We start from the raw sequence: 22,729 nt of genomic DNA, 5'->3' as shown, positions 1-22,729 counted from the left end.
GCTGGAATATATGCAAGTCGTAGACGTTGATAACATCGGTGAAACCTCCGAGCACGGCAACTCTTACCAAAACAGATGAGTCGGGACCAACCTATTTCTGAGCTCAAGCCACGGCGACGATCTCTAGGTGCTCCAGACATAATAACACTCTTGGGTCACAAAAGGGTTGTATTTCTTGTTACATATATACGTCATAGTTCTGCACACATGCAAATATTTTTTGCAATTTGATTCCTTCATTTGACAATCACAGCACTAATCATGTGAGTAGCAACCCTGGCAGAAATGTGGACTGTGGATCAAATGTTAACGCTTCAAGTTGTTAATCAATTTTAGTTACAGGTAAATCAACACGTCCGAGTGCCATATAACCAGTTTGATTTACGGTAGGTACATTAAGAACATACAACATACAACATATGGAATCATCCGTAATGTATAGCTGGGAAGTGTTACAGCTTTCCCGCAGTATTATCTTCATCTTCACCATCATCATCCCCATCACCATCAACTTCATCTTCAGGGCCATCAACCTCATCTTCGCCATCAGCGTCGTGGTCAGTAGCAGCAGCGACATGTCGTCATCGTCTTCTTTTTGTTGTTGTTGTTCTTCATCATCATCATCATCATCATCATCATCATCATCATCATTATCATCATCATCATCATCACCCCCTTCGTCTTCGTTTTCTTCATCATCTTGATCATCATCATCTTGATCATGATCATCATCATCATCATCATCACCACCCTCTTCGTCATCATTATCATCATGATATTCGTAATTAAATTTTAAGTTCGAAAGGGGTACAAAAGCAGACTGTAAGGTAGTTACCGATTTGTTCTATTGATTTCAGCGACTGATTTACATTTGCATTCAACATGGGGCATCCAAGATTGTCCAAACAATCAAGGAATAGTCCATAATCATGATTTGGTTAACAGGCAAATTATGCGCATAATTAAAAGAAATTAAACCAAAATTCACGTTCGGTCGAGAGGGAGATCCTAGCCATGTTGAAATCGATCTCCTTCTTTCTGATGTCATGAGGTGGTCTGACTGAATACCAGGATCTAAGTACCCGAGGGACCTCATTTCACACCGGTCCCCCACTTACTGTGTCTGGAATATTATTATGAAAATCAGCAAAGTTAAACAGGTGAGGAAGCCATAGAGCAGGAGAAAGGCTCTGTCCAGGACGAGAGCCATAAGCTCCCACTCCTCACACATGGCCTTGTCACTCTTCCTGTCACCCAGTTGGGTCACCATATCACTCAGGCTAGCATTGATCCGATTAAAGTGTTTTAGAAGTAGGCTTGTTGCCGGTGAGAGGGAGGTGTCTGCGTCTACGTTTTCTATGGTACTGATGTTGTCTATGGCGCTGACGTTGTCTATGGCGCTGACGTTGTTCAGAGGTTTCACAGTGGTCTTCCGTCGTTCAAACCGAAGACCTTGAACAACCTGGAATGATAGGGGTATTTCAAGAATATGAGTCAGTGAGTGCATTGAACAGTATTTCTGGTAACCAATAAACACTGGAACCCACGCATCCTTCATTTTGTTTGGGCGGTCGAAATGTATTCAAGGTTCATCTGAGGCAACCATCTATGGAGGTGTACCGAGAACATGACATACACAGGTATTTGACTATAAACCCCCAAACATCGGCATGTTTCAACAAATACAGTACCAGGCGACTCTGGGATTCGAACCCGTTGTCACCTGATTCTGGTGCACACTATGGGGCGCAACTCTGTACATGTAATTGCGTCGTCTTATATCAATGAGACACCCGAGCTCATAGAACCCCGTTTCATTAAACGCGATCGTAGTGTTACGACGGTCATAGTGTTACGAACGCTTTGTGAAAAGGTGCCCTGATGCTCAGCTGCAATACATCATGAAAATATGTACAATATGATCATGATAAACAGCTTTAAAGGTCCTTTTTGTCCAAAATCAAATCACTTATCTTCACAACTCAAGTTAAGGTTATAGCTCACATCCGGATACAGCTAACAATGGTCCAGCGAACGTAAGCATTATTTACGAAGCAAACTCTATTTGAATTGACATGTTAATTTTTTTTACCCCAACCTGTGAAGGCTAATAAAGATAAATTATAATCTTGCAAACATAAACCAATATTTAAAAAAATAAATTTATGGAATAAAACTGAGGTCTAAACTCACGTCATTAGCGGGATGCTTCTTCCGCCCTTTATGGTTTGGTCTCACACACAGTAACCTGCCCAATCCCCCGATGATGATAGTTTTGCCGATCACTGGAACTGGCCAACCCTGGGAACCCTTGAAATGGACGTTCAGAACAACGACTGTCATGAGACATGACAATGCCACCAAGACCATGGTCGAGGCAAAGTATATACCTGTGGGTGAATAAGATAGCATTCAGTGACGTATCATATCAAAACACACGTTCATAAGATTGAAACGAAATTACCATCGGCGTTTATAAACGCACCACAAATATCCTTTTTGATAAATCCCAAATGTATTCAATCAAGTTTCAAGCACGAAATAAGGTGTCAAACTGTTTGCATTGTAAGGTTAACGTAAATAAAAGTGACAAAACCCATTCAACATTCATAAGAAATCTCTGCCAAAAGCAAGGTCGATCGTACGTCACGAGCATGTGTTCAAGGCGTCAGTAAAGTTTTCAAAAAGTTTAATGGTAGACATGGTAAGGCATTTCCAAATTTGACGCATCAGTGACCAAAAAATGATGTCCGATGTAATTCCCTATTTTGACTTGTACCATATGTTCCCATGTTTTTTTTAGGTGAACAGTTGTCTTGCCTTTGCATGTGTTTGTGACGGGTGCCACCGTTGGGACAGGATACGCTCACCTTATCGCGAACTTCTTGTAAAGGTGCACCGTGTCATACCAAAAGACGTTAAAAGATGGCATTAAGGGGCCAAAACAAGGACTGGTCGGATCGGAGTCAGTACACTGTGTCTGAGTGGGGTATTCATGTTAAACTGCGGCATGGTATCTCAGTGAGCTAGCACTATAAATCGGCATCAGTCCGGACTAGTACAAGCAGCCACACACACACACGTACATGTACGTCGCTATAGAAGTGCAATAACCTTGGACGCGACGTTAAACCCCATTTTACCTCACCTCACCTCACCTGATTAATGTACATAATGTCGGGGCCAGCAGGAGCGAACCAGTTTTAGGTATTCCAAGACTTCCATGACAAAAGGACAAGTATGGACCTCACACACTGCTCCCATTTGGAGAATGGAACTGTTACATATATGGGGCGGTCCGGTAGCCTAGTGGTAAAGCGTTTGCTCGTCACGCTGAAGACCCGGGTTCGATTCCAGATATGGGTAAAATGTGTGAAGCCCATTTCTGGTATCCCCCGCCGTGATATTAATGGAATATTGCTAAAAGCGGCGTAAAACCGGCGTATAATCTTATTTGAAGTTGGTCTTTTGTTCCCATGATAAGATGCAGTTGAATATATAGTCCGTCTACCATCATTTTGGCTCCCGTTTTTTCTCAATTATTTTCCATTAAACACACAATCACGCGACTAAAGTTGATAATGATAATTTCATTATAATCATATAATTTTGTGACCGTAAGCATGGCCATGTGGTGGTGGTGGTTGGGTAACAACAGACCATAGTCTAAAAACTATGACATAATCTGTTTCAAACATTCTTGCTGCATGCATGTCAGCCTCCATCTCGGTTTGTACAGGTATTATAGGTACATTGGGGCGGTCGGGTAGCCTAGTGGTTAAAGCGTTCGCTCGTCCCGCCGAAGACCCGGGTTCGATCCCCGACATGGGTACAATGTGTGAAGCCCATTTCTGGTGTCCCCCGCCGTGATATTGCTGGAATATTGCTAAAAGCGGCGTAAAACCATACTCACTCACTCGTCGCGTTATGACGTGGGACTCAATAACCCCTTGGGTACCACACCTTCCCGCGAACATAGAGAAATACTATGTATTAGTGTAAATATAACACATGAACGTTGGTCGTTCTGTGACATAGTGTCTAATTTTGTCATTGGCTGGTATATTATAATGTCAAGTATACGTATATTCTGCATCTTTTAACGTCACTTTATCATTAATCAATGTCAGCAAAGATTTGTTGTGAATGCACAAAGAATTATCCATTATATTGCCTCCAACGTAAAATATCAATGACCTTTAATATGAGAGAATTTTATGACGTTTTCAAGAAAAGACAATTTGAAGATCGTCTGAGTATGTTAAACTGTGTACGATCCTGGCTAATAGTTTCAAATGCTGTATTCTAGTCAAGTGGATTAAGGAAGCATCAAAGACACAGACCAAACCGTCGTGGAAATAATTACGATATAAGAAACAAATAGATCATAGTTTCACATATTGAAACGACTTTTGGCTCTCCTCGGCAATCCTACGTTCGATATTTGAGATTGCATAATCGCAAGGTAGGCATTAATCAATGGTGATTAAAACATGAGCCGATGTCTGTTACCATCAGTATGCATTGGACGTGACGTTGCATCTGAATCAGACGTCTGAATACTTTCTATTTAATTTCCTCTAGTCAGGACATAAGCGTATCCTATAGCTGCGTTATGCAAAACACTAATTAACCAACATGAAGGAAAGAAATTCCTTCTCAAATGTATGCAACTGATAATTTTACCATGTACTTATTGCAAATAACGGCAGGCAATTAATATCATATATCTCAATAAAACGTTTGTTTGGACCGAAATGTTCATACATATTAACCCGTCTTTGGCTATATTTAGCCATATCAGCGCTTTGCAGCATTATTGACGCATACCGTAGACGTTAGGAACTTGTGAATCAAAAAATCACGGACATGGTGCTGACAAGACAAGGGTCATTGTCAGTCTTATACAGCGGAGAGAGCCACGACAAAGGCACGCAACTCTACACAGCAATTTATTGCACAAGACAATCAACTACCCGTCCACCTCATTTGCAGTTCGAAGAACATAATGCACGTCACAAATGTTTAAATATAACGAAGGGGGAGTGAGTGAGGTTTAACGCCGTTTTTAACAGTATTCAAGTTATATCACGACGTGTCACCTTGATGTGGGAGGAAAGCCCGAAGTGATGCAGGTCTCAGACGTTTACTACTTTCGTGAAGCCCACGAGCAAGGGTTTGGTGCTGACAAATCTAAAAACACAATCGGGGCGAACCGGGATTCGAACCCACAATCAACGCGCAAATCAATCTACAATAATTAGGTTCCAGGATCGAGTGTGTGACCTGACTTATCGTATGTCACATTGACCCGACGACATAGCTCGTGGACATAAAACGTGTTTATTGGGCCATAAAAGAACATTTCATTACTATTTCATCCCTACAATGATTGGTTATTCGATCCCAGTGTATGACAGATATGTGCACGTATCCCAACGGGTATTAATATCAGCAATATAACCGCCTTCTTTGCAACATCTCGAAATCAATTCATACTTAGCAGTACTGTCTGTTACAAAATGAATCCGTAAATGGAGGTTATACTCAGGAAAATGTTAGACTCATCAAATTTTATTGAAGTCATTTAAACAGTTCACGTTTTCGCGGTACGATGGTATATAATCCGGCAAGATCACACATTGTAAATCCCCGCTCATGAGTTAATAAAATCATAGGACACTGACGGCCTACTCCACCATGACTCCCAAGCATGTTTTGTTTGTTTGTTGTTTAACGCCATTGTTTATTCCAGCTATATGACAGCGGTCTGTAAATAATCGAATCTGGACCAGACAATCCAGTGATCATGAGCATTTATCCACGCAATTGGGATACGATGACATTGATCAACCAAATCAGCGAGCCTGACCACCCGTTCCCGTTAGTCGTCTCTAACGACAAGCATAGTCGCCTTTTACGGCAAGCTTTGGTTGCTGAAGACCTATTCTACCCCGGATCTTCACGGGTCGACTCCAAAGAATGAGTACTCACTGATAAACGGTAACGTCTCCGAGTTGGGCGGCATCATCTCCAGGACAATGAGTTGGAACACAGCCAGCGACAGGAGAACCGTCACTTCCAAGTTGACCTTTTCCCCTGCATCTGGAGGCAGCATGAAACCCAGGATAGCCACCATTGAGATGAGGACACAGGGGAAGAAGAGATTGAGAATAAAGAACAGAGGTTTCCTCCTCAACTTCAGATCGTATACCAATGATGGATAGGGAATGTCTTCAAAATAGGTCACACTACGTTCAACGTTCATGCTGAGCACGGTCCATTCTACGTGACCTTGATATGACGTCAAATCGGCATCGTCTCTGATATTTGTGAAGTTAACTTCCAGACCACTGTAGGCCCACATCCCAAATTTGAGATGGCATGATTGTCTGTCAAATGGGAAGTATGTTGTATCTATGGTACACAGGCTTGTGAGGACAATGGGTATCTGGTGACGTGTTTCCCCCTCGCTTGTTACGCTGACACGGTATTCCTTGGCGGCTTTCATTCCTTCATCTGCGCTACTTTGAACAAGAATATTAAAAACAGAGTTGTGATATGCAATATAATCAATCATTAAGTCACCATCAAAATATGAAAAACTATTCTTACACATGCATCACTTCGGGGAAGACTGAAATACGTTTCAAAGCTGCTTTATGCCCGTAAAGATCTGGGTTAGAACTGGTCTTCAGTATATATCTTACACCAAATGAAGTAACTTTTTGACTATTTTGTTGATTGCTACTGTATCAAAAGCACATACTTGTCATATAATGTGATGTCAGGAATCCACATAAACGACACAGGAAGAATAAGGTTGTCAACGCCCGTTTGAGTTTTGTTCCAGGTTAAACGGCAGTCTTTCCAAAACTACAATACAGAAAATACATAGCTATGCAGTTAGGGAAAACAATAATAATTATGCTATTCATTTATCCCTAAATACAACTATGGATCCGTGAAGACCCGGATTAGAATACTTCTTCGGCAAACCCATGCTTGTCGTAAGAGGCGTCTAACTGGAACGGGTGGTTAGGCTCGCTAACTTGGTTGATGCATGTCATCGTATCCCAATTGCGTGGATCGATGCTCATGATATCAATCACTTGATTGTCTGGTAACCACTCGATTATTTACAGACAGCCGTCATAAAGCTGGAATATTGCTGAGTGTGGCGTTTAACAACAAACAAACAAATATAAAAACTATGATAACAATATAGGTTAACCTCCTCGTCGAGAGTGCCATGGACTCGGCGTCAGCCCAGAACATAGGAGTCCATATCGCACGCAGAGCGTGAGCAACAGATTTACACTACGTGCAACCTCGGATCGTTTCACGTGCTGGGTCGTTACTATCGACGGGTATTCTGCTGGAGCTAGCCTGAGGGTTAGACCTTCTTATTTTTTGTGTCTGGGCCAAAATTTATATATCCAAGGTCATCTGACATTAATTTAATCAACAACAAACAACGGAATTAATGTGAAGTGTTGAACATAGTTGCACAGCTCGTCCAGGATGGCTGAAGTCAATGTATAATACAGATCATCGGCTGCCAGGGTAGGCAACTCTGCAAAGCGAAGTGCGCCCCCTTGTGATTGCACAGGAACTCATTACCAGTCCCTGACCAATAACGAATTCATGTGCTGCATGTAGACCGTAAATATAGAAATAATGAAACTATAGCGAAACGAAACGAATACACACATGTTCAATACGAACACTCGCAAGTTGCCCGGGCTTGACGAGTTATATGTGCAGAAACTCTGAACAATCAATCAATGTATGTTTGTGTGTCGTTTTCCCACGTACCCTGTTTTTATCTTCATTGACATACTTTTCACACAAAGTCAAATTATAATATGTTTGATTAAAATTAAAAATGTTGCCCGATTTACTAATTATTCATTTTTAAATTTCATATTTTTTTAAAGATGAGGGGGGTTGACTATAACTGGAACAATTTTCAAAGCGGAGTTAAATCTAGCGAACTCACACATGCACGCACGCAATCACTCACTTAAAAAAAGGACAATTAGTGTGAACGTTAGCCATTTACGCATTAATGCATTACTTACTTCAGAAAAAAACTAATTATTGGATGAAACGTCCTTAGAATGTTGCTGATCACATATTCTACTGTGAGTTTGGAAATATACACACTAACTCTATTCTGATTGTGCCATGAGAGGTTTCAAAAGTAAAATAACCACCTCTGATTGAAACAACTAATTTGACTGCCGCATCACCGCTGAAACTTTGTTTATGGAAAGGCTCTTCTTTCTGAATCATTGTCGGTAGGCGTTGCAGTTTGGTGGGGTGACACGTTTTAAGTAGTGAACACTCGAGACATCGTCCGAGAGCGTGTATTGAAAAATGCCGCTGCGTATGGCAATTATTATAAACAGATTCTATGGCCAATCGGCTGGAAGAGAGCACCTCGACACGCGTAGTTGCAAATATTTGTGTGACAGCTTTCGCAAACTCTAATATTTCTAACTACACCAACTACTCTATGTTGCATAGTAATGCCTAACTGACATTTCCAGACAGGGTCTTGCAATATTGATACAGCATTTGATAGAAAATCCATACTACAGACTAGGGTGCTGCTTCTAGTCATTACTGAAATTATTTTCAAAGTAGGAAATACGACGTTCTAGCCGTCGTTTATATAGCGCAGCATGAACAATGAATGAAATCATAAAATGAAAAGTCGCTGTAATCAGGGCATTAAATTCTCACAATGACGGGGAGATTATAAAATAAATTACCAAATGGCTTTAGTCCCCGGAGAGAGTAAATCATTATGAGCTGCATATTAATAAAGTATTTCAATTCAAAATGCATGAGAATGCTTGACATAGTGGTCACAGTTTCGATTCCACCCATTTCTGACCATTGGTCAGCCAGCACTGTGCTCTTGGGTTCCAGACAAATGGCAAACGTTTATGTCAACGTTTATGAGTCTTCCTCCATCATGATGCTTACACGGGCTCAATCAATCAAAATGCGGGCTCAATAATTGACTAAAACCATCGTGTAAATATAATTAGTTTTCGGTAACATTTTTGGTGTATTAAACTAAAATGATGAACCCTCTATTCCCCCAAAAAGAACGTTAACGCTTAAAAGTAATTGCTTGGTTAGATTTCCAACTTTTATTCTAAATAACACATGGCGGTTCATGGCTAGTGTGTTTACTGTTAAACATAATTATCAGCTGCTACAAGACAAACAAGGAAGTACAACTAAACAAATATATCAACAGATGTTGTGACATCTGAAGTACGTGATTTATGTTTCAGGATCTCGGATATTAGGGGTGCAACAAATGATAAATTACAATTAACGATTTGTGACATTCTGAATGTAGTTCGTGCTCCATAACCATTGACGTACCGCTCGTAACCACACATTTGTTTGCAGAAACTGTTTTGGCTCGTTCTGAAAAGAGGAAAATGTACATGGCAGAACGCGAATATGTATTCTTGGCACCGACATGCCGAGGATAGATATGCAACATAAATGAAACCTCACACAGTGTGTTCGTTAAACAATCTCAAACATACATCTTTTATGCCCATTGGCATCAGATATAATCGCCAACAAGGCATCATTGTAAGCACAATCACAGGAAACAGCAAAAACTGATGTGCACAATAAATATGGAATGTCATTACAATTTGCAAATTTGAAGGAAGACTGTTATATTATGTTGCCGAGCTTTTATTGGGCACATGACAACATGTAGTTAATCTTAATAGCTGTATATCGAGGACACATTATAATTATTCCTACCAGCTCAATAATTTGTCTGAGCGCCAAATCCAGAGTGACATCAACTGCCGTAACACCCGGACATCGAGGCCGCACTTCCTTTCGGTAACCGTTGGCTAGTATTCCTTTAATGATGTTGTCAGATACGAACTCATCACACATCGAATCTGGAAGACAGAAGCACAGAGACAAATAGACTGATTACAAATTAAGATTTACGGTTGTTGTGCGATTATGTTCTGACAAAGGTTTGTCGTTTGTCATAAAAGGAATTAGTACATACTCGTAAGGGTGACAATATATAATTTGAATTTAGTGTCAAATTAGCGTCGATGTTATATATTTGCATTAATTACGCGACCCTAGCGCTCACCTTGCAATGCAATGAGGCAGAGCAAAGACACCAATTCGATCTTCGAAAGACTCATCCGAAAATACATGTCTGGCGTTAACCCTTCCGGCAGCGGCGGAATGTATCCGTGAACTATCTATTGAAGATCACCGGAACCTCTTGATCTGAAATTGAGTTCCATAGACAGATTCTTGGAACTGTCATAACAGTATTGTCTACTTATTGACGATACTGCTTCCCTGACTGCAGACGATCGTCAGCTAACCATGACACGGGACATATGTTCCACTCTAGACTCTTCAACATCCAGTTCTTTTAGAGGACAATCTGCAAGAATATGAAATGAAACATGATGTAAATGTACCCATATTTCTCAGAGGACTTTCATGGGGTATCAGTCACCTAAGTTGGCAGTTGGGTTTCTTAGACAGCTGTGTCCCATTTAGGGCTGAGACGGGTAACTCGGGTACCCGGGTCGGGTGGGTACTGAGTAGGACCCGGGTAGCCACAGGACTACCCGGACCCGTGGTTAGTCATGTGATATATAGTTCAATGACAAAAAGTATCTAGAACTCTATGGTTAAACTACAAGTCACTAATTTTCGCATTTCTTTCTGACTATGCAGCCATTCCTTCTGACTTTTCATATGGTTGAATAAAGATATAACTTAAGTCAACTTCAGTGTATGCATGACCAGATCGTTTAATACATATATCTAAATACGTTTTGCAAGTGCTGTGGTAAAAAAAATTCCCAATCGGACATTTTGTATCTTTTGAAACCTACAGTGGGTACCCGGGTAGGGTCGGGTAATAGGGGGTGGGTACCCGGGTCGTAACTGTGGACTCAGCCCTAGTCCCATTGATGATGACTAAACATTGGACCTGAGGGCAAGAAGGACATCAATTTGCACTGGCCCCACACGGCGACGGTCTGTAGCCATGCTCCCGGCCACAGCTTCAGTCCCGACCACCTGGCAGGCTGGCGCTGTATTACACATATGACCATCTGATATTACAAATGAGCTCATTTCAAGAAAACACAGTGCACACATATGCAGGGGCTAATATGGGGCATATTTCACTGAACACGGAGACCATAGATATAGTTTCATCTCAACACTTCAAGACAACTGTAAAATATAATTAAAACAATTTTTACTGAGAGATTTTCTCATTGATAGCATCTACGTGAAAGTTGGGGATAGGAACCCTAGCAAGAAGTAGGCAAATCTTTTGGCACCAATTGTGCCCCAACCCCCCTTCCTGCTGATCTGTTTCTTTATGCAAAGGAGTCAGAGATCCTGCTCGGATTGGCAATTTGGCCAAGAGGTTTAACTTAAGCTTCAGGTGTATCAAATAGCCATTTCCCCTCAAGACAGGAGGAGTGACTTCAACTTTCCAAGAGTCAACTTTCCCTTTACGTCAAGCAATATTCCAGCAGTTCCAGTCTTTGGTGTTAACATTCTAAACATTTAAAGAGCGTCATCCGACAAAAAGTTGTTCAAAGATTGTTTCATCAAAGTTACAACATTCAAGGCTTAAGTAATTTAAAAAAAAAGCTCTCCCAAAGTTTTATGGCATACATGTGGAGGACATTTCTTTGTGACGTGTCCACCGGTGGGGCAGGATACGCCCACCTTAAATAGCGAACACTGTTACCTTGTATGTGATAGTGGTTCATAAACACATGCTTACGGTACAATCGGAACCGTACAATCTGCTTTTAGCAGAGAGTTCTTTTGAATATGGAAGGATTTTTGTCACTTTTATTTATAAGGGGTAATGAGGTCGCATAATAAACATTATCAATATTTTGCTATTTACACAAACCAGATGTGGAGAAACTCGATATATTGACTCATGATTCCACTAATTTTATCTGCTGAGGGTGTTGAGGCAATGCAAATAGTAGCTTGTGTGACATGCCGAAGTTGTCATGCCACATAGCCTTGGCTGTCGGAGGCACGGGTGGCCCAGTCGTCTAAGGCGCCGCGATGCGCTGTGCAGAGTTGCGTCCCTTGGGCACGCCAGAAACCTATGATCGTGGGTTCGAATCCCGGTTCGCCCCGAATATGTTTCTAGGTTTGTCAGCACCATACCCGTGCTCGTGGGTTTCACCGAAGTTTTAAACGTCCAAGACCTGCATCACTTCGGACTTTCCTCCAACATTAAGCTGACACGCCGCGATATAACTGGAATACTGTTAAAAGCGGCGTTAAACCCAACTCACTCACTCACCTTGGCTGTCATCATTCACCTGCCTCTTTCGTATGCAATAGTAGTATTCCATACTACTTACTACACACACGGTACTGCATGAACAAGTATCATAACACACTGTTTATGAACAACGCGTGTATGTAATGTTATTGATTGATACTTCTTCCTGGCTGGTCCTGCCTTTAAAATGTTTCTTTAAATTGAAAGGTTTACTGGGGCATTTAAGGTGACGCTCTTGGAAATTTTCTGAGAAAGAGAATAATCGATTCTACCTGAAATGTTGGGATATTTTGAGGCCAAAGGCTAAGCAGCTGGAATATTGCACGACATAAAGGGAAAGTTGGCAGTTGGAGGTGAGGTGAAATTGGGTTTAACGTCGCGTCCAAGATTATTGCACTTATATAGCGACGTGCATGCACGTGTATGTGTGTGTGTGGCTGCTTGTACTAGTCCGGACTGGTGCCGATTTATAGTGCTAGCTCACTGAGATACCACGCCGCAGTTTAACATGAATACCCCACTCAGACACAGTTTACTGACTCCGAGCCGACCAGTCCTTGTTTTAGCCCCTTAATGCCGAGCGCCAGACAGGGTAACAACAAGTACCATCTTTTAACGTCTTTTTGTATGACGCGGCTGGGGATCGAATCCTGGACCTTCCGCTCTCCGGGCGGACGCTCTACCACAAGACCACGGAGGCGGTCTGGCAGTTGGAAAGTTGAAGTTGAACGTAGAGATCGGATAGTGGTGGACAGTTGGATGACGTTTCCAAACGTGATGCATCAGCGACCAAAATAATATCTGGTGCAGTTTTGACTTGTTCCATATCTTCCCGAGGTTTCTTCAGATGAGCAATTGACTTGCTTTTGCATGTGTTTGTGACGGGTTCAACCGGCGGGGCTTGATGTGCTGACCTTTTTGTAAAAAACTGGTATCATCCCTATTGATTCTTCAACAAATGCTTATGATATAGTCGGAATCGTACAATTGACCTTTGGTAGAGGTATCTTATGATTATGCATGCATGATGATGCTGAATTGTGTTAGCATAAAGCGCCGTAAAAAGGGTGGGTGATTTCAAACATTTAATGCTTCATAAAGCATGTCAAGAATGAATCAATATTTCACACATATATTTCTGATACAAAATACACATTATTTTATTAAAATATCCTGACATGTTCAAACATAGAGAGGTTAAGACCAAAGCGAACTTAAGATTTGTACATTTTCTTGAACTTACCAGAATCACATGATTGAATGTGACATGCGTTTCATGTTAGGTACCTGTATAGATCGTTTGCCGGAATTTAACCGATTTACCTAAAGTGCAATCTTCTTGAACAATGTGTATAAATACGAGTAGGTGGATCAGCCATAAAGTATATAGCCTCTACTCAAATTAATCATTCATTATTGACAAACCCGTTTTGTTGAATACATAGCTGTAGCGAACCAGACACCAATCACCGATACAGTAAATGACACCCGTGTTTCTATCCTATCATGTCACATGTCATTTGATTTGATTGATTGTGCTGTTTTCCTACACGTGCTGGCGGCTATTTAACATTCGTAACATTCCCAGTCGAATAGGATATCCTCTTACCACATACAAGTGACAGTGCATCTCCACAGATCAGTGTACATTATTTAGAGGTTAATAACAATGATCATAAGCACAGATGGACATTCGTAACATTCCCAGTCGAATAGGATATCCTCTTACCACATACAAGTGACAGTGCAGCTTTACAGATCAGTGTACATTATTTAGAGGTTAATAACAATGATCATAAGCACAGACGGACAACGGATTTGAAAAGAGCCGTTTCAAAAGGTTGCCGTGAATTAAACATTACGTAGCTAACAGATTAAAAGGGTTGATGCTGAGCAATAATGTATGACTCGCATGTCCTTCACCATTAATTACTTTCAAGGGGCGAAACAGTGGAAATGTGTTATGGCAATGTGTCAACCAAATTTACAGTCAGGCCAAAACGTTTCTTTGTTAATGTGGTCGGTTTGGGCTTTGTACAACTGAATTAATTTTATATTATACATCTATACCCCATGGGGATTTCGGATCGGCATACGTCCCCAAGTACCGTATGCTTGACAGTCATGTCTGTACATGGACTGTGCCTGAAGGTGCAAGTGTACGTACGTGTGTAATTAATCGTAATTAAACATAATTCTGTAAGGGCCTCTGTGTAAGTGCGATACGAATATGAATACCAATACGAAATGGACGTTTTTATGAATATGCTACACGTTTCTCTTTAATGAATTAAATTTGGTCGAACATGTTATGTATGTTGACAAAGGTAATTGTGATGTGTGCATACTGCAAGATTTGCTTCGTATTTCTGTCAGAGATGAAATTGATTATCTGTCGATAACTTGATAGTCGGGGTTTTATGTCCTAATCGGTCCTTTCATGAGATACTGCGATATACGTACATACGTTCATAACTAACTTTCATAATATGTGAAGCTTGAAGATCCGGGGTAGAATAGGTCTTTAGCAATCCATGCTTGCCGCACACACGACTATGCTTGTCATAAGAGGCGACTAACGGGGTCGGGTGGTCAGGCTCGCTGACTTGGTTGATGCATGTCATCGTATCCTAATTATGTGGATCGATGCTCATGATGTTAATCACTTGATTGTCTGGTCCAGACTCGATTATTTACTGACCGCCGTCATATAAATGGAATATTTCTGATTGCGGCGTTAAACAACAAACAAACAAACAAACGGATATAATATAACGACAATGGAAGTTCGAACAAATAGTTTCTAATTAAAGACATACTGTTTGTATTAAATGTTATTTCCTAATAATAGGAATCAAATATATTGATATGCGTAACAGCTTAATGTCAGTTTAGTAAGAGTCTAATGTCACATACATTATTCTTCTCTACCGTGTGCGTGATACAAATACATGGGCATGTTTCTAGAAATGAGTGTATTAGATTTTTTTCACAAAGAAGTGTAGGATATAGTCCTAAAAGTCACGATTATTTTTGCGCGTGGGGTCAGTTCGAGACCGTCAGGCCGAGAACTTGCCCCACGTGCAAAAATAATCGTGACTTTGAGGACCATATCCAACTTAAAACAAAGTCCCATTCAAAATACATGTTAAACTAATGTCCGCCCAATATGCACGTGCATATATAATGGAGGGTCGTTCTTGTTCATGCTGAATCAATAGGGACTGCGCGCATGAACGCGCTAAAGTTCGAGCAAAACTATTGGACGTCTCGTCTTATATGAGCGCGGAAAAGCACGTGCGATTTCTCATTTGGCTTTCAGTCTTTGTACGTGATGAACATATTCATTACACAAAGTCATTTTACGAGCTCGTACCAGGCAGCATTTAACTCAGATTTTGAAAGACTCATTAATGCTCATATTGAAATACTTGACGTGGCCGTACCAGATTTTGATGTGGGTAAAAGTGATATCTTGGAAACAGATGAGTTGGCTGGAAATGATACAGATTTGGTGGAACTCTCTCAACACGTAGAAGCAAGTATTCCCCAGGCCATACAAATTCCCGTTACAACTCATAACATTGATGACGCAGATAGTATTTGGAATTCCTAACCGTTTAGCAAGCCTGTGCAGAGCAAGATCTTCAAAGTCTTAATTGTAATTCGGCTTTTTCTCAGAACACAGAAAACAAGAGTAAATAGGCCGTCAACGTCTTCCAAGCGCGGGTCAAGGAAAGACCATCCCATGGGTTACGTGATGACGTCGTGTTAAACCCCGACAGTATTGCTCTTTCGCATCGTGAAACAGATATTAATAAAAAATCTCATGCGTTTCTTGGTGGAAGTACGAAACTTAAAGGGCGAAAAATATCGGGGAAAGACGTTATATGAACTGATCGCGATCGCCTCATCGCAATACTATCGCCGAAGACATGATATCGAGATTAACGTCAACGAGTCTCCTTATTTCAAGGGGATGAGAAACGTCTTGGATGCTCGCATGAAGTCATTAGCTAAGCAGGGTATTGGCATTAAGAAAAGACAGGCAAATGTTGTTTCTGTCAGAAATCATGGTAGTTTTATAGTGTTAACACAAATACAGGACGGTTCCTGTATTTGGGGTTTAGTGCCCTTTTTGGATCTGCCGCCTCTGGTCCTGCTATCTCAACTTCGAAAACGTTGACATCCACTGCCTCTACATCGGCTGAGGCAATGTTGACACCTACAGCGGTGACCCGTGAAGATCCGGGGTAGTATAGGTCTTCAGCAACCCATGCTTGCTGTAAAAGGCGACCATGCTTGTCGTAAAAGGCGACTAACGGGATCGGGTTGTCAGGATATCAATCACTGGATCGTCTGGTCCAGACTCGATTATTTTCAGACCGCCGTCATATAGCTAGAATATTGCTGAGTGCGGCGTAAAACAACAAACCAACCAACCAACCTACAGCGGTTCTGGATGAAACGTCAACTCTCGCAGTAACTGAAACAACTACAGCCGAGAGTGCAGCACAAAAATCCATGAAACTCGTATTACCAGATTGGGCAACTTTGCCGTCGTCTTTCTGAAATAAATTTATTTCTAATGTGTCTCCGTTTCATGTACCTCAGAGGTCAGATATCATGGTAGTTTTATAGTGTTAACACATATACAGGACGGTTCTTGTTTCGGGAGTCAAGCGCCCTTTTTAAATACAGAATTTCAGTTATATCACGACGGCATATTTCATTTCAGAAGAAAAGTCTGCAAAACCAGGTTATATATGTTGCAGGGTAACGTGCGAACGTCGACTGGTACATGCAAACCAATGGTGAGCGTAGTTCCTTAACTGATTTAGCGGGTGCGTTTCTACGTTTTGTCTATCAAAGATCACAAACACGGTTCGACTGACATGATCGGGTAATGGAGTTTAGAACTATTGGAGGGTGAACATTAGTTGATAACTATTGGAGAGTGAACATAAGTTGTTAACTATTGGAGGGTGAACATAAGTTGTTAACTATTGGAGGGTGAACATTAGTTGATAACTATTGGAGGGTGAACATTAGTTGTTAACTATTGGAGGGTGAACATTAGTTGTTAACTATTGGAGTGTGAACATTAGTTGTTAACTATTGGAGAGTTTATCTGCAATACACTGACTACTGGAGGATTACAGCATGAATGTGCATGACCCAGTTCACACAAACATTCATGTGACTTTGTTTTAAATTGAAATAACCCCACAGCAACATGTTCTTGTCGTGAGAGGTGACTAAATGCATCGTGGAACGCACACGTATACCCGTGAAGATCCGGGGTAGAATAGGTCTTCAGCAACCCATGCTTGCCGTAAAAGGTGACTATATGCTTGTCGTAAGAGGCGATTAACGGGATCGGGTGGCCAGGTTCGCTGACTTGGTTGATGCATGTCATCGGTCCCAATTGCGTGGATCGATGCTCATAATGTCAATCACTGGATTGTCGGTCCAGACTCGGTTATTTACAGACCGCCCTCATATAGCTGGAATATTTCTGAGCGTGGCGTAACAACAAACAAACAAACAAACAAAAGCACTCGTATATCTGGTTGGTAGCGTGTTGCTGTATCGCGACAGCGTGATATATTGACTGAATCTTTTTTATAATATCGATCACTTCTTTGTCTGGTCTAGAAACGATTTATTATAAGACCGCGGCCATAAAGCTGGAATTGTCGACTGTGGTGTTAAACAACAATAAACAAAACGCTCTTGTGAAAAGAGTTTACAGAACATTTCTTGCATCGTCATCATATGCTTTTGCAGTGTTATATATTGTGTGAGATCTTTGATAAAAGGCATTTGCGTTTGTATAAACATGTGTTACACGTGTCTCTATTATCAGTTCTATTTGCTCGCACGTATTGTACATATTGACAAAGGTGATTTGTTCTTGTCATGTCTAAACTGTTTCTGGCAATGGACATGAATATCAATGTGATGCATGAATTGTGTACCGACATACTGGAAGCTTTCCCGCGTATTACTTTTGTTTGTTAGTTGTTGAACGCCGCACACAGCAATATTCCAGCTACACGACGGCGGTCTGTAAATAATCGAGTCTGGACCAGACAATCCAGTGATTGACATCATGAGCAACAATCCACCGTGTATTACTGTCCGATGTGACGTTATTTCATCAGTGAAGAGTTCTCTGAGGACTTTGTGTCTGTATTAGCTGATCTGGCATGAGATACCTTTGACTTGTGGAAAGTTGTTGATAACAAACGCTGATTTTGTCTTCTGTTCTTTACGGTAATCTTGTTTCCAACCCTGAGCGGGGACCAGAAACATGCAGTTGAACCCAAATCACTTCTATGTGTCACCATGCCTCTCAGGAAAGTTATTAAATCTCACTTTCACTACACCACTTTTTGTGGCAATTTCGTTAATGTACCTATAGTGAATGAGTATGGTTTTACGCCGCTTTTAGCACTATTCCAGCAATATCACGGCGGGGGACACCAGAAATGGGCTTCACAGATTGTACCCATGTCGGGGATCGAACCCGGGTCACCGGCGGGACGAGCGAACGCTTTAACCACTAGGCTACCCGACCGCCCCAATGTACATATAGTACCTGTACAAACCGAGGTGGAGGCTGACATGCATGCAGCAAGAATGTTTGAAACAGATTATGTCATTGTTTTAAGACAATGGTCTGTTGTTACCCAACCACCATCACCACATGGCCATGCTTACGGTCACACAATTATATGATTATAATGAAATTATCATCATCAACGTTAGTCGCGTGATTGTGTGTTTAATGGAAAATAATTGAGAAAAAACGGGAGCCAAAATGATGGTAGACGGACTATATATTCAACTGCATCTTATCATGGGAACAAAAGACCAACTTTAAATAAGATTATAAAAGAATCTTGAAACTCGATTATAATCACACCGCTTTTTGTATAAATCAATACAAATTGTATCTAAGCGGATGGAAATGAAATATGATTGTCCTAGCAAGTGTGGTTGATGGGAAAGAGATGACGGACAACACAGGATGAACGTTACACCCATTGACCTTATTGAAATGAACAGTTACGTTATTAAAAGTCATACATTTCTACCTTAATAGTTAATGGGATGGGAATAGGAACCCACCGGAGATCATACATTTCCCTGGTAGCAGCTACCTCATAACTGTGTGTCGCAGATAAATAGCTGAATCATTTATGATGAAGATATTGAATGATAAGACGTTAACTGTGTTTGGCATGAAACCGTAAGTGCTCTGAACAAAGAAAACAAAGAACATCGGATTGGCAGCAGAAAATACACACACACACACTTGATATTTCCTGAACTTGGAACGCTGCAAGCAGACAAATCGACCGCAATTGTCTGTTAATTGGATTAACATTTGGATGTATAAATTTTGTATTTAATTCATGTTTTGTATGAAGTTACATGTATTCCAGTATACATCCATTGTGATTTTTAGTATCGTTAAGTCACAAATGAATCGATTAATCTTTCCTGTCGCTTATACTGTACAGATTGATATTTTGCAGTTTTAACAAAATTATATTCGCATAAACTGCGATAAATTATCAAATATGTACAAAAAGAGGAAGACTTTTGAAAAAGCCTATTTTGGACTTGTAATAACACTACAGGTATGGCCACACTGTGTCGCATAAGTTGATTTTAGATGTTGTCATTGCGTGTTTTCTAATATTTGAACATGATATATAGGGGAAACCTGTTGAGACAGATGGAGAAACACTCATCTAGAGTCACGGCGTTGCTCATTGTTGAATGTGCCCCTTTTACACTCATCTTAGCCATACTTATTTGGTCATCTGATTTGTCTAAAAGTGAAACAATGAAATGCATTTGCCAGTCACGTGTAAGGAATTTTAAAGACCATTTCAAGACCACTTCACAGTGTTAATGCTCAAGAGACACATTTGTATTTTTCACGAACAATTCTGAAATACTGACAACATCCTACGTACGTATGTAACGATGCCAAAACGAAACATATTAATACAAAAATCTATGAAAATTGAGTGAGTGAGTCAATGTTCTTGAGTGCCGCATCCAGCATTAACGCAGATAAATCAGACACTGAAAGCATAAATACCGCTCTCAAGTTGGCTTCATCACAAGGATGGGATACTGCGGACAACAGGGCACTTCAAAACACTAAAAGACACCAAGAGAGATAAGAAAAAGAGTATACGGGTACAAAAGCTTATCTAATAATGATAAATTGAAAACAAGCCATTCCGCCGATAAGGAATAATACTTTAGTGAGTGAGTGAGTTGGGTTTAAAGCCGCTTTGAACAGTCTTCCAGTTATATCGTGGCGTGTCAGCTTAATGAGGGAGGAAAGCCGAAAGTGATGCAGGTCTCAGACGTTTATCACTTCGGTGAAACCCACGACAACGGGTATGGTGCTGACAAATCTAGAAACATAATCGGGGATTCGAACCAACAATTGTAGATTTTTGGTAAGCCCAAGGGACGCAACTCTGCACAGCGAATCGCGGCGCCTCAGAGGACTGGGCCACCCGTGCTCCCGAATATTACTTTAAGTTACAAGAATGACAACAATTGCAAAGTGCTCTTTTCATGAAATTTCAATTTTCTGTGCGATAAACATCATCACTGAGTTTTTATCACGTTTGATCACAACAGCACTCCTGCATGCGACGGCGGTAAAACAATCTGGTCTTCACAAAAGGATAGCATTGTAGATTTAGCACGACTAAGGGAGGAAACTCTGCCCATTGATTTGCTTCGTCTAAGACAAATTCTCCGCGTTTCCCCGAGAATAAAAGACGTGAAAGACAACAAATACAATATATGCATCATTTAGTTACAGAGGTAATATAATTCAAATCAATTTCAACTCCTAGAATCTTAAATGGCTTTATATAATGTAGAACTACAGATTGAAATGAATCAAATGCAATAACGGAACTGTGGAAAGCCAAGCAAACTTTTCAAAGACAACTATACCCAAACTCACCCGTGTCAACTAAGAAAATACCCAAGTACTAGTCCTTAGTAAAGGGCCGAAAATTCACGATTTTCTGAAGAAAAAGGGTTTGTGTCAAATTACTGGATCTAATACGGCATGTGGAAAAAAGTAATATGGGGCTTAACGTTGCGTTTAAGATTATTGCACATATTTAGCTATGCACATGTATGTGTGTGTGTGCGTGTGCGTGTGCGTGTGCGTTTGCACGTGTGTGCGTGAGAGAGTCCGGACTTATGCCAGTTTTATAGTGCTAGCTCACGGAGATACCATGCCACAGTTTAACATTGATACCCCACTTAGACAGAGAAAACGGACCCCGAGCCGACCATTCCTTGTTTTAGCCCCTTAGTGCCCAGTGTCAGGCATAATACAACAAGTACCATCACTTAAAGGTACAATGTATGTAAAAAGGTATAAGATAATAAGGCATGATACAGGTAAAGACAATAAAGTACGTGACTTGTGATAAAACTTTAATTTTGAAAAACATCGCACCTTTTGTGTGTGTTATGCTGTGCGAAGGCACAAACATACTTCCATGATTTCAGAGATTGATCAACAAAATGTCCTTATCAACAACACAGTGAGAAACATGAGAAACACCAGTCTTAATGTACGGTGATGATTCCAGATAGGCATATACATCAATAATGCATTGATACAAAGTATTTGAGAACATTGATGGCCAGTCAGTGTATACTTACGACAAATATACTGCTGTAATCATTCAGTATCATCGCCAGAATATCAACATACAACCGTTCAATATTCGCTGGTTATAGGTTAATAAAAGCATTTACGAATACCTCGCCTGTGATGAGCTTTGCGTTCACGATATTACAAGGTAAATTATACATATAACAACTCCCATGAACATCTTTATTGTCTACGTGTTTATCAATCGGCACTCTATTCATAATAACATATATACCTTTGATACCGATCTACATACAAATTTAAATAATATGAACAAAACCAAACGGTTCTTGACATGGAACTAATGTAGGACAGTTTCCATTCTTACCTTTCTACCTGTAACCGCATCTTCACGACTGTTTATTCCTCCCTGTGACATCACACTACACTCACGCATTCAGGTACAGTTAGCTAAGGGCAACACGTCGGCCGCGGCCTGCATCGAGTATTGATTGGACTCTGTGGTAGCAGCAGTCAATGACTGGTCTCTAACTGGGTGTGGGACGGATGGGCTTGTTCACGATTATTATGTAAATATGACATATGTAAACGTCTCGTGGACGTTTGTAATAGTGTGGACATCAATTCACTGTTTAGCTGCTGATGAGGGCTCCAGGTGCTGGTGTTGCTTCATATTAAAGACATTT

At 40.8% G+C, this 22,729-nt stretch overlaps 1 protein-coding gene across 1 annotated transcript; it reads right to left on the bottom strand.

Moving 5' to 3' along the window:
• Nucleotides 1-150: 150 nt before the first annotated feature.
• On the bottom strand, nt 151-22,546 carry LOC124146812 (neuronal acetylcholine receptor subunit alpha-10-like). The gene is made up of 8 exons (XM_046517278.2): nt 22,411-22,546; nt 10,160-10,465; nt 9,808-9,953; nt 9,409-9,453; nt 6,770-6,876; nt 5,995-6,527; nt 2,194-2,390; nt 151-1,462 (listed from the first exon to the last, which is right to left on the bottom strand). The coding sequence occupies exons 2-8, from the start codon at nt 10,224-10,226 to the stop codon at nt 1,115-1,117; spliced, it is 1,443 nt and encodes a 480-aa protein (XP_046373234.1). The 5' UTR covers nt 10,227-10,465; nt 22,411-22,546; the 3' UTR covers nt 151-1,114.
• Nucleotides 22,547-22,729: the final 183 nt, after the last annotated feature.

The sequence above is a fragment of the Haliotis rufescens genome, unplaced genomic scaffold (assembly GCF_023055435.1).
Source record: "Haliotis rufescens isolate VD_foot unplaced genomic scaffold, xgHalRufe1.0.p SCAF_1, whole genome shotgun sequence".
Taxonomy (NCBI): Eukaryota; Metazoa; Mollusca; class Gastropoda; order Lepetellida; family Haliotidae; genus Haliotis; species Haliotis rufescens.
This window is presented reverse-complemented; position numbering and strand designations above follow the sequence as displayed.

What these genes read in the sequence shown, in the direction of transcription:
- LOC124146812 (XM_046517278.2), bottom strand. Translation starts at nt 10,226, where the DNA reads ATGTATTTTCGGATGAGTCTTTCGAAGATCGAATTGGTGTCTTTGCTC. An exon ending in CTGCCTCATTGCATTGCAAG is followed by an intron (nt 9,954 to 10,159) that starts GTGAGCGCTAGG and finishes TCTGTCTTCCAG; the next exon opens with ATTCGATGTGTGATGAGTTC. An exon ending in GACATCACATTATATGACAA is followed by an intron (nt 6,528 to 6,769) that starts GTATGTGCTTTT and finishes TCTTGTTCAAAG; the next exon opens with TAGCGCAGATGAAGGAATGA.